Source organism: Parasteatoda tepidariorum, chromosome 3, assembly GCF_982258835.1.
Source record: "Parasteatoda tepidariorum strain Cologne lab strain chromosome 3, Ptep-v5.0, whole genome shotgun sequence".
Classification (NCBI taxonomy): domain Eukaryota; kingdom Metazoa; phylum Arthropoda; class Arachnida; order Araneae; family Theridiidae; genus Parasteatoda; species Parasteatoda tepidariorum.
The window spans coordinates 97,694,191-97,711,928 of record NC_141757.1 but is presented as its reverse complement, the minus strand read 5'-3'; the positions used below and the strand labels follow the sequence as shown (position 1 = coordinate 97,711,928).

Sequence of the window (17,738 nt, the reverse complement as noted above, 5' to 3'; positions counted from 1 at the left end):
TTGCGTTGCCTTTTCCTTTGATTATTGTCCTTAATATGTATTGATTATAATTAAATCAGAGATTTGAAACAAATACATAAAAATAGTATTATTAAAAAATTTTGATTGAAAAAAGAAACTTTTAAAAAATAAAAATTATTTTATACTCTTTCTTTTACCTAGTCTTGTTTTTTGTAGTAAAATGAAGTTAGTTTTGGAAACATTTTTAATCAATATTAGTTTATTAAATAATAGATAACTTTATGAGGAATAAGAAAACTACTAAGCAATTTCTTGTTAAATAATAAGAATCCGAATAACTATCCGAAGTCCATGCTAATTTGCAATTCGTTAAATTCCTTTATTATGACGCAATAAAACAAGTATCTTACTTAGTTTTAAGAATTTTACTCTCATTATTAATAAATTGCTTGATAGTATCACTTGATATTAAAATTGTCACAGGAAGTAATCAGAGTTTAGCTGGGAAAAATTGCTTCAAAGTATTATTATATGGTTTTAATATAAACTTAAAACTTTTAATTAAAATTAAACCTAAAAAGATATTTAATCTCGTTGGTTTCTTTGTAGTTATAAGATTTTTGATTTTGCAAAAAATGTTTTGAATATGCAAGTTATTTCTTAAAAAAATTCAATAACTGTCTTTCGTATTCTGTTTTTTCAAGATTTTATTTCTGTATAAATTTCAGACGCGATAATTAAAAGGAAATGCTTAAAACATCAAGAAAAAAAAAAACAGAATTTTATTTATTCGCTCTTTATTTATTTATTTATTATTATTATTTTTTTTTTTGCATTTCCTTCTTTGCTTGAAAATTTTTAAAATAATGTAAAGAAAAAAAATGACTCTGATTAAAATAATGTTTGTAAAGTAAAATTTTAACATTTCAAAATTAGTGAGCTTGAAAAATAAGTAAGGAGTACTTTCTGACAGTTGGAAAGAAATAAAATAAGTCAAAATCTAAACTAAGTTAAAATCTCTTCCAATTAAGTTCACAAAATAAAATTCAGTTAATGAATATTATCAAAATATCGAATTTACAGTACTTATAACGAAACTGCAGAACATTATTAATAGAGATATTCAAAAATTTATTCAAAATAAACAAATATTAAAAAATTTGAAAGTAATTTGCGATAATCTATTCCCCCCTCCCATTTTTCTAATTTTACCACGAAGAACTTCAATTTAAAAAAAATAATAATAATAAAAATTAAACAGCAATGAAAGCAACGAAATGTTTGATTTGGTATTAGCAAAAGAAAAAAAAATTGAAATAAATAAATAAAACTTTAAATTAATTTTTCCACTTCACCAAAACCTTTTCTAATCAGTACCTTTTAACTACTAATGTACTATGAACTCTAAAATAGACTCACAACTCCTCTGTTATAGTGATTTATGATGACAGCTATCCCCACCTCTCAATTAGTACCCAGTCGGCGGTCGTAGGGGAAGGAAAAAAAATACCAGCGAAAAACTCGGGCGCGCCGCTAGAGAGGCAGATAGGCAACCCGAGTTATTCCGGGCTTGCCGCTTTGCGTGTAGATATGATTCCCGAGTTATTACGGGTTCGCCGCCAGGAGGGTTAATAGAAGTTTCTTCCATTCTCATTACAGGATGCAACACTTTAAGATGGTACAGTAATCTATTTTTAAGAGGCAATACTTTTAATAGATTTTTTGCGCATGCCAAGTAAAAAGACCTTGCACCTAAATACATAATTTTTTTTTCTGAAGAAGATGAGGATGTCATCACCTTTGTGGTATCTAGTCCAACATCTATCAAATTTTAATTTTGCCAAATTTCTGCAATTCCCAAAATTATCTTTCTTCACAAAATAGTTTTTCCAAAACACATCAATCTGTGCATATTCATTTGAATCAGAAGAAAAACTTTCTGGTTCCCCATGAAACCTTGTCCCTCCTTCATCTAGTAACAAAGATGCCTCTCCAGGCTTTATAATGGATGGGGTTACTTTTGTTAGATATCTTATTGACTTAATAGAAGTTTCTTCCATTCTCATTACAGGATGCAACACTTTAAGATGGTACAGTAATCTATTTTTAAGAGGCAATACTTTTAATAGATTTTTTGCGCATGCCAAGTAAAAAGACCTTGCACCTAAATACATAATTTTTTTTTCTGAAGAAGATGAGGATGTCATCACCTTTGTGGTATCTAGTCCAACATCTATCAAATTTTAATTTTGCCAAATTTCTGCAATTCCCAAAATTATCTTTCTTCACAAAATAGTTTTTCCAAAACACATCAATCTGTGCATATTCATTTGAATCAGAAGAAAAACTTTCTGGTTCCCCATGTAACCTTGTCCCTCCTTCATCTAGTAACAAAGATGCCTCTCCAGGCTTTATAATGGATGGGGTTACTTTTGTTAGATATCTTATTGACTTAATAGAAGTTTCTTCCATTCTCATTACAGGATGCAACACTTTAAGATGGTACAGTAATCTATTTTTAAGAGGCAATACTTTTAATAGATTTTTTGCGCATGCCAAGTAAAAAGACCTTGCACCTAAATACATAATTTTTTTTTCTGAAGAAGATGAGGGTGTCATCACCTTTGTGGTATCTAGTCCAACATCTATCAAATTTTAATTTTGCCAAATTTCTGCAATTCCCAAAATTATCTTTCTTCACAAAATAGTTTTTCCAAAACACATCAATCTGTGCATATTCATTTGAATCAGAAGAAAAACTTTCTGGTTCCCCATGTAACCTTGTCCCTCCTTCATCTAGTAACAAAGATGCCTCTCCAGGCTTTATAATGGATGGGGTTACTTTTGTTAGATATCTTATTGACTTAATAGAAGTTTCTTCCATTCTCATTACAGGATGCAACACTTTAAGATGGTACAGTAATCTATTTTTAAGAGGCAATACTTTTAATAGATTTTTTGCGCATGCCAAGTAAAAAGACCTTGCACCTAAATACATAATTTTTTTTCTGAAGAAGATGAGGATGTCATCACCTTTGTGGTATCTAGTCCAACATCTATCAAATTTTAATTTTGCCAAATTTCTGCAATTCCCAAAATTATCTTTCTTCACAAAATAGTTTTTCCAAAACACATCAATCTGTGCATATTCATTTGAATCAGAAGAAAAACTTTCTGGTTCCCCATGTAACCTTGTCCCTCCTTCATCTAGTAACAAAGATGCCTCTCCAGGCTTTATAATGGATGGGGTTACTTTTGTTAGATATCTTATTGACTTAATAGAAGTTTCTTCCATTCTCATTACAGGATGCAACACTTTAAGATGGTACAGTAATCTATTTTTAAGAGGCAATACTTTTAATAGATTTTTTGCGCATGCCAAGTAAAAAGACCTTGCACCTAAATACATAATTTTTTTTTCTGAAGAAGATGAGGATGTCATCACCTTTGTGGTATCTAGTCCAACATCTATCAAATTTTAATTTTGCCAAATTTCTGCAATTCCCAAAATTATCTTTCTTCACAAAATAGTTTTTCCAAAACACATCAATCTGTGCATATTCATTTGAATCAGAAGAAAAACTTTCTGGTTCCCCATGTAACCTTGTCCCTCCTTCATCTAGTAACAAAGATGCCTCTCCAGGCTTTATAATGGATGGGGTTACTTTTGTTAGATATCTTATTGACTTAATAGAAGTTTCTTCCATTCTCATTACAGGATGCAACACTTTAAGATGGTACAGTAATCTATTTTTAAGAGGCAATACTTTTAATAGATTTTTTGCGCATGCCAAGTAAAAAGACCTTGCACCTAAATACATAATTTTTTTTTCTGAAGAAGATGAGGATGTCATCACCTTTGTGGTATCTAGTCCAACATCTATCAAATTTTAATTTTGCCAAATTTCTGCAATTCCCAAAATTATCTTTCTTCACAAAATAGTTTTTCCAAAACACATCAATCTGTGCATATTCATTTGAATCAGAAGAATAACTTTCTGGTTCCCCATGTAACCTTGTCCCTTCATCTAGTAACAAAGATGCCTCTCCAGGCTTTATAATGGATGGGGTTACTGTTGTTAGATATCTTATTGACTTAATAGAAGTTTCTTCCATTCTCATTACAGGATGCAACACTTTAAGATGGTACAGTAATCTATTTTTAAGAGGCAATACTTTTAATAGATTTTTTGCGCATGCCAAGTAAAAAGACCTTGCACCTAAATACATAATTTTTTTTTCTGAAGAAGATGAGGATGTCATCACCTTTGTGGTATCTAGTCCAACATCTATCAAATTTTAATTTTGCCAAATTTCTGCAATTCCCAAAATTATCTTTCTTCACAAAATAGTTTTTCCAAAACACATCAATCTGTGCATATTCATTTGAATCAGAAGAATAACTTTCTGGTTGTCCATGTAACCTTGTCCCTTCATCTAGTAACAAAGATGCCTCTCCAGGCTTTATAATGGATGGGGTTACTTTTGTTAGATATCTTATTGACTTAATAGAAGTTTCTTCCATTCTCATTACAGGATGCAACACTTTAAGATGGTACAGTAATCTATTTTTAAGAGGCAATACTTTTAATAGATTTTTTGCGCATGCCAAGTAAAAAGACCTTGCACCTAAATACATAATTTTTTTTTCTGAAGATGAGGATGTCATCACCTTTGTGGTATCTAGTCCAACATCTATCAAATTTTAATTTTGCCAAATTTCTGCAATTCCCAAAATTATCTTTCTTCACAAAATAGTTTTTCCAAAACACATCAATCTGTGCATATTCATTTGAATCAGAAGAAAAACTTTCTGGTTCCCCATGTAACCTTGTCCCTCCTTCATCTAGTAACAAAGATGCCTCTCCAGGCTTTATAATGGATGGGGTTACTTTTGTTAGATATCTTATTGACTTAATAGAAGTTTCTTCCATTCTCATTACAGGATGCAACACTTTAAGATGGTACAGTAATCTATTTTTAAGAGGCAATACTTTTAATAGATTTTTTGCGCATGCCAAGTAAAAAGACCTTGCACCTAAATACATAATTTTTTTTTCTGAAGAAGATGAGGATGTCATCACCTTTGTGGTATCTAGTCCAACATCTATCAAATTTTAATTTTGCCAAATTTCTGCAATTCCCAAAATTATCTTTCTTCACAAAATAGTTTTTCCAAAACACATCAATCTGTGCATATTCATTTGAATCAGAAGAAAAACTTTCTGGTTCCCCATGTAACCTTGTCCCTCCTTCATCTAGTAACAAAGATGCCTCTCCAGGCTTTATAATGGATGGGGTTACTTTTGTTAGATATCTTATTGACTTAATAGAAGTTTCTTCCATTCTCATTACAGGATGCAACACTTTAAGATGGTACAGTAATCTATTTTTAAGAGGCAATACTTTTAATAGATTTTTTGCGCATGCCAAGTAAAAAGACCTTGCACCTAAATACATAATTTTTTTTTCTGAAGAAGATGAGGATGTCATCACCTTTGTGGTATCTAGTCCAACATCTATCAAATTTTAATTTTGCCAAATTTCTGCAATTCCCAAAATTATCTTTCTTCACAAAATAGTTTTTCCAAAACACATCAATCTGTGCATATTCATTTGAATCAGAAGAATAACTTTCTGGTTCCCCATGTAACCTTGTCCCTTCATCTAGTAACAAAGATGCCTCTCCAGGCTTTATAATGGATGGGGTTACTGTTGTTAGATATCTTATTGACTTAATAGAAGTTTCTTCCATTCTCATTACAGGATGCAACACTTTAAGATGGTACAGTAATCTATTTTTAAGAGGCAATACTTTTAATAGATTTTTTGCGCATGCCAAGTAAAAAGACCTTGCACCTAAATACATAATTTTTTTTTCTGAAGAAGATGAGGATGTCATCACCTTTGTGGTATCTAGTCCAACATCTATCAAATTTTAATTTTGCCAAATTTCTGCAATTCCCAAAATTATCTTTCTTCACAAAATAGTTTTTCCAAAACACATCAATCTGTGCATATTCATTTGAATCAGAAGAATAACTTTCTGGTTGTCCATGTAACCTTGTCCCTTCATCTAGTAACAAAGATGCCTCTCCAGGCTTTATAATGGATGGGGTTACTTTTGTTAGATATCTTATTGACTTAATAGAAGTTTCTTCCATTCTCATTACAGGATGCAACACTTTAAGATGGTACAGTAATCTATTTTTAAGAGGCAATACTTTTAATAGATTTTTTGCGCATGCCAAGTAAAAAGACCTTGCACCTAAATACATAATTTTTTTTTCTGAAGATGAGGATGTCATCACCTTTGTGGTATCTAGTCCAACATCTATCAAATTTTAATTTTGCCAAATTTCTGCAATTCCCAAAATTATCTTTCTTCACAAAATAGTTTTTCCAAAACACATCAATCTGTGCATATTCATTTGAATCAGAAGAATAACTTTCTGGTTCCCCATGTAACCTTGTCCCTTCATCTAGTAACAAAGATGCCTCTCCAGGCTTTATAATGGATGGGGTTACTGTTGTTAGATATCTTATTGACTTAATAGAAGTTTCTTCCATTCTCATTACAGGATGTAACACTTTAAGATGGTACAGTAATCTATTTTTAAGAGGCAATACTTTTAATAGATTTTTTGCGCATGCCAAGTAAAAAGACCTTGCACCTAAATACATAATTTTTTTTTCTGAAGAAGATGAGGGTGTCATCACCTTTGTGGTATCTAGTCCAACATCTATCAAATTTTAATTTTGCCAAATTTCTGCAATTCCCAAAATTATCTTTCTTCACAAAATAGTTTTTCCAAAACACATCAATCTGTGCATATTCATTTGAATCAGAAGAAAAACTTTCTGGTTCCCCATGTAACCTTGTCCCTCCTTCATCTAGTAACAAAGATGCCTCTCCAGGCTTTATAATGGATGGGGTTACTTTTGTTAGATATCTTATTGACTTAATAGAAGTTTCTTCCATTCTCATTACAGGATGCAACACTTTAAGATGGTACAGTAATCTATTTTTAAGAGGCAATACTTTTAATAGATTTTTTGCGCATGCCAAGTAAAAAGACCTTGCACCTAAATACATAATTTTTTTTTCTGAAGAAGATGAGGGTGTCATCACCTTTGTGGTATCTAGTCCAACATCTATCAAATTTTAATTTTGCCAAATTTCTGCAATTCCCAAAATTATCTTTCTTCACAAAATAGTTTTTCCAAAACACATCAATCTGTGCATATTCATTTGAATCAGAAGAAAAACTTTCTGGTACCCCATGTAACCTTGTCCCTCCTTCATCTAGTAACAAAGATGCCTCTCCAGGCTTTATAATGGATGGGGTTACTTTTGTTAGATATCTTATTGACTTAATAGAAGTTTCTTCCATTCTCATTACAGGATGCAACACTTTAAGATGGTACAGTAATCTATTTTTAAGAGGCAATACTTTTAATAGATTTTTTGCGCATGCCAAGTAAAAAGACCTTGCACCTAAATACATAATTTTTTTTTCTGAAGAAGATGAGGATGTCATCACCTTTGTGGTATCTAGTCCAACATCTATCAAATTTTAATTTTGCCAAATTTCTGCAATTCCCAAAATTATCTTTCTTCACAAAATAGTTTTTCCAAAACACATCAATCTGTGCATATTCATTTGAATCAGAAGAAAAACTTTCTGGTTCCCCATGAAACCTTGTCCCTCCTTCATCTAGTAACAAAGATGCCTCTCCAGGCTTTATAATGGATGGGGTTACTTTTGTTAGATATCTTATTGACTTAATAGAAGTTTCTTCCATTCTCATTACAGGATGCAACACTTTAAGATGGTACAGTAATCTATTTTTAAGAGGCAATACTTTTAATAGATTTTTTGCGCATGCCAAGTAAAAAGACCTTGCACCTAAATACATAATTTTTTTTTCTGAAGAAGATGAGGATGTCATCACCTTTGTGGTATCTAGTCCAACATCTATCAAATTTTAATTTTGCCAAATTTCTGCAATTCCCAAAATTATCTTTCTTCACAAAATAGTTTTTCCAAAACACATCAATCTGTGCATATTCATTTGAATCAGAAGAAAAACTTTCTGGTTCCCCATGTAACCTTGTCCCTCCTTCATCTAGTAACAAAGATGCCTCTCCAGGCTTTATAATGGATGGGGTTACTTTTGTTAGATATCTTATTGACTTAATAGAAGTTTCTTCCATTCTCATTACAGGATGCAACACTTTAAGATGGTACAGTAATCTATTTTTAAGAGGCAATACTTTTAATAGATTTTTTGCGCATGCCAAGTAAAAAGACCTTGCACCTAAATACATAATTTTTTTTTCTGAAGAAGATGAGGATGTCATCACCTTTGTGGTATCTAGTCCAACATCTATCAAATTTTAATTTTGCCAAATTTCTGCAATTCCCAAAATTATCTTTCTTCACAAAATAGCTTTTCCAAAACACATCAATCTGTGCATATTCATTTGAATCAGAAGAATAACTTTCTGGTTCCCCATGTAACCTTGTCCCTTCATCTAGTAACAAAGATGCCTCTCCAGGCTTTATAATGGATGGGGTTACTGTTGTTAGATATCTTATTGACTTAATAGAAGTTTCTTCCATTCTCATTACAGGATGCAACACTTTAAGATGGTACAGTAATCTATTTTTAAGAGGCAATACTTTTAATAGATTTTTTGCGCATGCCAAGTAAAAAGACCTTGCACCTAAATACATAATTTTTTTTTCTGAAGAAGATGAGGATGTCATCACCTTTGTGGTATCTAGTCCAACATCTATCAAATTTTAATTTTGCCAAATTTCTGCAATTCCCAAAATTATCTTTCTTCACAAAATAGTTTTTCCAAAACACATCAATCTGTGCATATTCATTTGAATCAGAAGAATAACTTTCTGGTTGTCCATGTAACCTTGTCCCTTCATCTAGTAACAAAGATGCCTCTCCAGGCTTTATAATGGATGGGGTTACTGTTGTTAGATATCTTATTGACTTAATAGAAGTTTCTTCCATTCTCATTACAGGATGCAACACTTTAAGATGGTACAGTAATCTATTTTTAAGAGGCAATACTTTTAATAGATTTTTTGCGCATGCCAAGTAAAAAGACCTTGCACCTAAATACATAATTTTTTTTTTCTGAAGAAGATGAGGATGTCATCACCTTTGTGGTATCTAGTCCAACATCTATCAAATTTTAATTTTGCCAAATTTCTGCGTTTTCTACATTCAATGATTTTAAGTCCTTTCCTGACAAACATGAAAAGCAGAACTCTTCAAAAAACGCCCTAACAATGCTTTAACTAGGAACACCATTTCATCATACGGCAAGTGAATCAATAGTGTTTCAGTTTTTAATCTCAATTGATATATTTTTTTTAAGAAATATTTCTTAAAAAAAAAAGAGCTTTTGGCAAAAGAAATTTAAATAAATTCAATACTGAATGGCTCATACTATTTTTTAATTTAATAATTACTTTCCTTAATTCTGTAAAAGGTAATTCAAAACTGTAATTAATTTAACTATTATTTAAGGTCATCGAGTGTAATTTTCTTAAAATTTAAATAAATGTAATTTGTAATAGTATATTCAACAAAACATTAACAAGATTAATATTGATCATACCAAATTTATAAAAATATGTAAAGAATTAAGCAAATTAAGAAAACTTTGATAAATTTATATTACAAATGTAAATTAGTCAATGGCCCCTAATAATTTTTATTAAAATTGGTTACTTATAAAGTATTTCATTAATGAAATGATTAAAAAAAATTAAATAATTTTTAAATGCAAATACAATGAGTATTGAAGCTAAAAAAAATTTGTCAGAAGTAAATTATTATATTGTCTCTACACTTATAATATTTAACAAATCTGTGACAATTAATCAATTGCTGTAAATCAAATCATTAAAAGATGAACTGAAGTATTTTTGAATGAAAAATCTTAAAAACATAAGATTTTTTGCTGCATTTAAAATATTGAAACCCCCTCTCTTCATACTTATTTAAAATTTTGCCTCTAAATATTATTAAGTTATTTCCTAAAACAAAATAAGAGCACTGAAAATTTTGAAGGTAATAACACAATAATAAAATGCAATAAGTAAAAAAAAATATTAGTAAAAAAAAGTAATAAAGTAAAATAATTGTTTAAAAACAATATGCAATTAGTGGATGGTCCCACAGATAAAAAATTTACGTTATGAAACTCAATTAATTCTTATCTTAATTAAATGAAATGAACAAAAGGGAGATGGAAAGTTTAAAGTTATGAAGCTTTGTGATTCTTGACTGTTCTGAGGATCAACATGAAAATATGTACTTAGTGGATGGTCCCCTAGTTAATTCAAAGATCATGGTACTAATCTATAAATAGAATAGCGCAAGAAGGCCATTACCTTGCCATTGACGAAGATGATGGCACTTCAATAACGATGAAATCAACAATAAAGAGAAAAAAAAATTTCTTATGCTATTAAAATTTGGCAATGTTTAGTTGGTCCCCGAAAATTTTTTGGCGCAGATTCAGCGCAAATTTAACATAAAATGCCGTTTCTGCGCAGTAATGCGCAAATATACCGATTTGGCGCAAAATGCGCAGCACTTGAAGCCCTGTGTAGTTATTTATAGTATTAGAACAATAGGGCAACTGACTTTATGAATTCAGGATTCAAGAAAGAGGGGTCATTGCCTATTTCCTTACTTTTGCACATTAATTTCCATAGTCTTTATGTACGAAAACAAGAAAAGCCAACAATTTTAGGTATAAAAAATTTACAAACGTTTAAGTGGGCTATCAACAGTCGAGTAGTTTTGGAGGACAAAACCCCTCCCGAAATTATATATATTACTCGACTAATGAACTATTGTACGGTAAGTAATGAACTATTATACGGATATAGTTGTTTTAAGATGGTGATATTGGTCTTGTTCTCCAGTGGTGCCACCTATGGCTAAGAGTTCGACTTCTTCCACGCTCATACGTTTGCTATGGGAACATGGAGGACTTTGTGACCCGGCAGATTTAATGAGCACAAGTCACCCTTTACTACACGGGGAGTGTTCGGCTAGCTGGATTCAAACTCTCGTTCTCACACACGTGGTGAGTCCTGCTTCCTACCAACCAGGCTATCTCGGCCTATTTACCCATTTGGAATACATATACATTAGGAGGTAACCATAACCCCATCGAACATGCATTAAAACTACGCCACTGGGGCTATCAATGATGATTTACTTAATTTTTAAGAATACATCAAAAACTTTCATTGCGTAATGGAGTTATTACAGAGTAAGTTTTTGTAGAAAGGAACCATGCTTTACTTTGTTAAAATAGCATTTGTTATGAGTTACAGTATATTCGTCAAGCTATAAAATGTATATCCGAAAATACAAATTAACTCCTAACCTGCCAAGTAAAATTTACGTGATTCAGTCCCCAGTGCCACAGTTTTTTGCTCAAGTACGCTTCGTTACATGGTGTTTTGATAGGGGGAAAAGATGCACGCATTGCAATTTAAAAACAGTTTACTTTCACAAGAAAAGAAAATACATGTCTTAAATTATAGAATAAAAATACAATAAAAAAGATGTTAAAACATAGCTGTTGTATGATAAATCATGAAACTAACATCACTTTCAGACATATTCATCCAAAGAATAAAAAGCACCAATACACACAGGTAACGAAAGAATAAACCCGACCTTTCTCAAATAGAAAGACAAGCAATAAATGCGATGACATCACTTTAAACGTCCTCCGAAATTGGTAATACATTAGCTAACACTTTCAAGGTCATTTTACTCCATTCCATAGTCAGGGGTGTAGTTCTATATATAGCAAGGCATCATACTTCGGAAAAGCGTACATATATATGCCTGCAGCAGCTAATGCATCGTCTGGCCGAGATGTGTATATACGCCCTCTGCAGTTAAGGGGTTAAAAATCCTAATTTAGTTTAAACACATTAGAATCCGTTGCAATAAAAAAGCATCCATTCTTCATTAAAATAGTTTTATTCTAATTTCCATAGTGGAAAAAAAATATATAGCTAGATGACCTAAGAAACAAATTTCACCATTAGTGTTCAACCTAATTTAATTGTCTTTAATACATGCCATAAGAAACAGTAACATAAGCTATAATATTTCGTATAATGTTTGTTCAACGATATTACAATGCTGAGAAATAAATGTAAATATTGGCACTTGGCTTGAGAGCACAAAATATAGGTTTGAAAAATGATTTGAATTGCATCAGCTTACTTCTAAGCCTACCTATATATTAAAAAGATATTTCATCATATCATTTCATTAGGAGCTATACACAAATTTATGTTTAATTTGAATGAAACCTTGTATAACAATCAAGTGTATGAATAAAAATATTACAGTTTAATAGCCTTACCTTCCAACTTGAATGCACAAATCTCCTCTGAGGGTTCCAGGGGCAGACATCAAAGGGTTTGTAGCTCCAATAATATCTCTTCCTGTCTTTACAACATTATCACCTTCCCAAACCTAAATACAATACAAAAATTTGTACACAATTCAAATTCAACGAATTAATTATAACATTTGATTCAATTAAAAATTACCATTGGGACAACAGGACCCATTTGCATGTACTGAACTAAACCGGGGAAAAAAGGTAGGCTGGACAAATCAGCATAATGATTTTCGAGGAGTCCTTGTGAAGCCTAAGCAAAATGAAAAAAAGTTAGTCATACATCAGAATCAAAAAGAATTTTTTTTATAAGTCTAATGCAATTAAATATAAAACGTTATCACTGAATTCATTAGTAAAATTCTTACTAAGCTTATAAAGAAATCAAAGATGCATTATTTCATTTTAATTAACACACACAATATTCCTAACATACTAAGATAAAATGAAACCAACACAAAATCTCAACAAAAAAATTTATGTGCACATTGATTAACTCTCGTAACTAGTTTAAACTTCACTGTTGCCATGTCATTTTGGCGAAATTCATTTGAAAATCATAAATCTTTTAAAAAATGATTAATTTTTAATAAAACTATTAATTCATACCATAGGGAATAATAAAAAACCGTGGCATATTTGAAATTGCACAAATATGAATTTTAATGTATTATTTTTAAATAACTTAAACACCATATCAAATGTCTGATATATTCAGGGTTTGAAAAAACCCGGGGATTTTTGAAAAAACCCAACCCGCCTGGGTTTTATTGAAAAAACCCGGGGAAAATTGGGTTTTATTTGAAAAACCCGGGGAAAATTGGGTTTTTTCATTTAGTGCTCATAAATTTTACTGTAAAAATATTTTTATTTATTAAATAGTGTTGTATAAGTAAACACTAAAATTTCATCTGACTTTTACCTGTAATAAAATTAAACTGGAATAAATATTTAATGGTCTTCCATGTTTTTATAATACGATTAATAGAAAGTGAAATTAAAATTATGTATAATTATAAAGAGTATCAGTTACTTGTCCCTTTTTTCAAATATTTAGATAAATATATGCATTTTAACTTTATAGTTTCAAAAAACAAATTAATCTTAAAATTATAAAAAAGCATATATAAAAAGTTATAGCTTATTTTTTTAAAATCAGATAATAAAACTTTAAATTTGTTTATTGTTGTTTAATGTATCACTTAATAAATTTTTTTTTGTTTGCTTTCAATATTTTTAAACATGATTAAAAGAAACAAAATAAATTGTATTCAAATAAAATCTTGAAAATAATATTTAAAAAATCTTAAAAGTAATATTTTAATTTTTAATTGTGATAAACTTTCTCCAAATAGTTAAAAATTGTCAGCAGATGTTAAGAGTTAACTTAAAAAAAAGTCCATTTTTTCCTTTATTATTATTATCATACAACAGATTCAAAGTGTCTACATTTCTCTCTTAGATGGCAATACACTTTTACGAGTTTTGTAGCTTTATCTATTCCTAATCTATTTCGAAGTTTACTCTGCACCAAACCGAAAGTTGAAAAGTGTCTTTCGATAGAGACAGAGGATGCTGGTGCTGAGTGCAACGAAAAAAGAATTGACAGAAATTTTGTGGAAGTCAGGAATTTTATTTATTTACTTATTTATTTATTTTTTTTGCCATAATTTTCCACTATTTTTTGATGAAAACTGTTCAATAACAGTGTCAAGCATCATTGATTTTGGAAAGTATTCAGGATAGGAAATTTTGGATGCCATAACACGTGGCAGAAATTCTGGATGATGCTTAGAAAGACAGCTTTCTGCTAATTGGTCTTGTTCATCATTTAAAAATTGTCTCCTTGTTTCGGGATCCAGGATGCATATGCTAATAAATGATGTGGCTGAACAGCCTGATCTTTTAACAAAATGTTTATGGGATTCTAATTCATCACACGATAGTAAGTTAATTCATATTTCAACAGGTTCTGAAATTGAAATGCTTTCTGGTTGAAGCTTTTTTAAAGCTTCAGAAACAATTGATATCTGTTTTTCCCAATTGATAGTTTATTGGTAAAGCCCAACATTATTTAATTTTTTTGACATATAAAATTGTTCAAGAACAATCTCTTCATATTTATGGTAATTATTGGCAAAAGTTTTTGCGCGCTCACAATATGAATTCCACCTAGTATCATTTGGTCATCAAGCAGTTTTTTTCATTTGCCCATCCATGTGCTTGATGCACATTTCTAAAATATTTGTTAACTTCAATGATATGTCCAATGATAGTATTAAGAGATACTTCTTTTTGAACCAAATTTAAAAAAAAAAAAAACAATTTGTGAAAAAAACCACCAAGTGGGTTTTTTCAAAGTGGGCCCACTTGGGGAACCCTGGTTATATGTATTTTATATTAAGTTTAAATAACGCATTATCACTAATACATATTTGAATCTTCTTTATTTTTAAGTACATTACGTTTCATAATTTTTTAACTCAAGAATTTTAAAATGTAAATGCAGTAATATAAAAGGTACAAGTTTATTAATCTTTTTGTTTTCACACACATTTATTTACTATATTTATTAAACATATGGATATTACCTATCAGGGTTGGAGTTTTTGCCGGCAAAAAGGGTTTTTTGCCAGGACAGTGGCAAAAACCTGGTAAAAACCGGCAAAAACTGGTAAAAACCGGCAAAAACCAAATTATCTAAATTGCTGATTAAATATTATTACAAAATAATTGAAACAAATTTAAATCAATCATAAGGAATAATAATTTTGATACATGACATGAAAAAATTATTTTTAACATATTAATGATTAATATAAGGGTAATAATTTTTAAAAGATTGAAAGTTTTTGATCTCCTTTCATTTTAGAATCCTAAAATGTTTTTTTACAAATAAATATTATTATTTGTATAATATTATTTATTATAAAAAATTATTATTTGTACAATAATTAACTACACATGTTGATAAGATATTTTATGCTTTAAATTATAGTTATATTAATTTAAAATAAGTTTATTTCACTGGAAAAAAGAGAATAATAACAAATTTTCCAATCAATAATGTTTTAAACTACTAAAATGATATATTATTACTTTATCATTTAATTATGGAATAATAATTTTGTTAATTTTTTTGTAACTATTTATATTCATAAAATATATTTCAATTTTAGGAATAATTTTGTATCAAAAATGTGTTTTTGTCCTCTCATCTTGGAAAATATAGGTTTTTGCCACTTTTTGCCAATTTGCTTGGCAAAAACCTGTTTTTGCCAGGACGGGTTTTACCGGTATTTACCATGGTTTTTTCCACCTGCGGCAAAATCTTGCCAACCCTGTTACCTATTATAAAATTATAATCTGTAAATATTTATAATCAGTAAAAACTAAAATTTCTTCTGACTTGAGTCAAATAAAAAACTGAAATAAATATTTAATGGTCTTACATGTTTCTATAATAAGATTAATAGAAAGTGAAATTAAAACTATGTATAATTATAAAGAGTATCAGCTACATTTGTTTTCAAATAATTAACCCTAGGAAAAGGATTTCATTTTTAGATAAATAATTTTAAAAAGTTTTAGCTTTTTTTTTTTTTAAAGCTAGAAAATAAAACTGTTTAAATTTGTTAATGTATCACTTAGTAAAAAAAGAAAAAAATTGTTTCCTTTCAATTTTTTTTAATATATTATATTACCTGTATGTATTATATTACCTGTTTATTAATATATAAAGCATGCAACTATATTTGAAAAATTCATCTTTTCAGACTATATTATTTAAATTTTTATTTGATTTAATATCATTACTTTTTTGAAAAAACCCACTTGAAGTTTTCAATAGCACCTACTATAAAAATTATATGAATATTTGAGTTTCTTTTACTTTACTAATATTAAAAACTTAATCAGATAAATCATACAACTCTATTTGACAAATTTATGCTGCACAATAAATTATATAAAAATAAATGTGAAACAATAAGTTTTAGTAAAAAAAAAAGTTTTTTTTTTGAAAAAACCCACTTATCGTTCCAAGTGGGTTTTTTCAAGGTGGGCCCACCCAATAAAACCCGGGCGGGTTTTTTCAAAGTGGGCCCACTTGGCGAACCCTGGATATATTATGAAAATATGATGCACAATCTTGAATTGCTTAAATAGTAATCACGATGTGCGGTTTAAAATCCTGTGAACATAATTTTAATTCACCTTTGCATTGGTGCAAAAACTTGCTAAATACCAAACACTTGTTGTTTGCTTGTTAGAAACCAAACCCTGCGTACGGCTAACCATGGGAAGATTTCGTGGTTTTCCTCTCTGTGTTCACAAATGCAGGTTAGATTTATAAAAAGTCCCCAAAGAAAGTTATTTTTTCCTAATGTTCGATACAGAAATTTCCTTGTCTTCTGGATTGGATTAAAAATTACTAGGGTATGGAGTTCCAACATTGATGGGCGTAAACTGAAAATTGGATTGGCTGTTTAACAGCAGATATAAAAATTAAAATATAGAGGAAAAAAGTAACAAGTTTCAGACTATCAGAGCAATAAGAGTTAGAGGAACCGGTACTGAAGTACTAATAAAAGTATTTTAACAAAATAGCACTGCAGACAATAAAATTAAATAGACTTAGTTCACTGAATTTCCAAGTGAGCTCCCGCTTTGCAAAGCAGATTTTTAACTTCCCGAGGAAAGGGAATCTCAGGTTTTCTGTATTCAGAGAGTTGTCATCCCTCTCGAATCAGAACAAAGGGACCTACTATTTGTTCATGTTAACAACATTTCAAATATTCAACATGTAGTAAATACTACTTTAAGATATTAGTTAAAGAGTGCAAGGATTGGTTTTCAAAACTAACGGAGATGAGCAGTGAAATAAGTGACATGAGGAAATAAGATTATAAAAAAAATCTAATTTAAAGGGCAAGCTGTAAAATTTACATCAAAATTTAAGTGTAACAAACTTTTAGGGGAAGTTACTGAAATTGAGACACGTGGATCCTTACCTGCATGAATTTCATAGCAACTAATTTAAAGCCTTTTTCTTCAAACCGACTGATAATTTTACCGACTAGATTTCGTTGAACACCATCAGGTTTGATCATAATGAAGGTTCTTTCACGAAGGGCCATGTTAAAGCTTAATTAGTAGAAATTACTTTTAAATTAATTAGATAACAACTGATCCAGCCGGCGTCTGTAATTAAAGTGATAAGAAGTGAATTTTGTAAAGACAAAAAGATGACATGCGAAAAATCTGCATCAATTTAGTATAAATATTTGCCAAGAGAGGTCAG

At 30.0% G+C, this 17,738-nt stretch overlaps 1 protein-coding gene across 1 annotated transcript in view; it reads right to left on the bottom strand.

The window, feature by feature from the left end:
* awd (nucleoside diphosphate kinase) overlaps positions 1-17,640 on the bottom strand; it is a 52,130-nt gene extending 34,490 nt beyond the window's left edge. Inside the window, exons 1-3 of the mRNA XM_016072563.4 lie at positions 17,449-17,640; positions 12,588-12,689; positions 12,398-12,510 (exon numbers count right to left, since the gene is read on the bottom strand). Coding sequence (XP_015928049.1) covers positions 12,398-12,510; positions 12,588-12,689; positions 17,449-17,574 — 341 coding nt within the window. The 5' untranslated portion in view covers positions 17,575-17,640. The remainder of the gene's footprint in view (positions 1-12,397; positions 12,511-12,587; positions 12,690-17,448) is intronic.
* Positions 17,641-17,738: the final 98 nt, after the last annotated feature.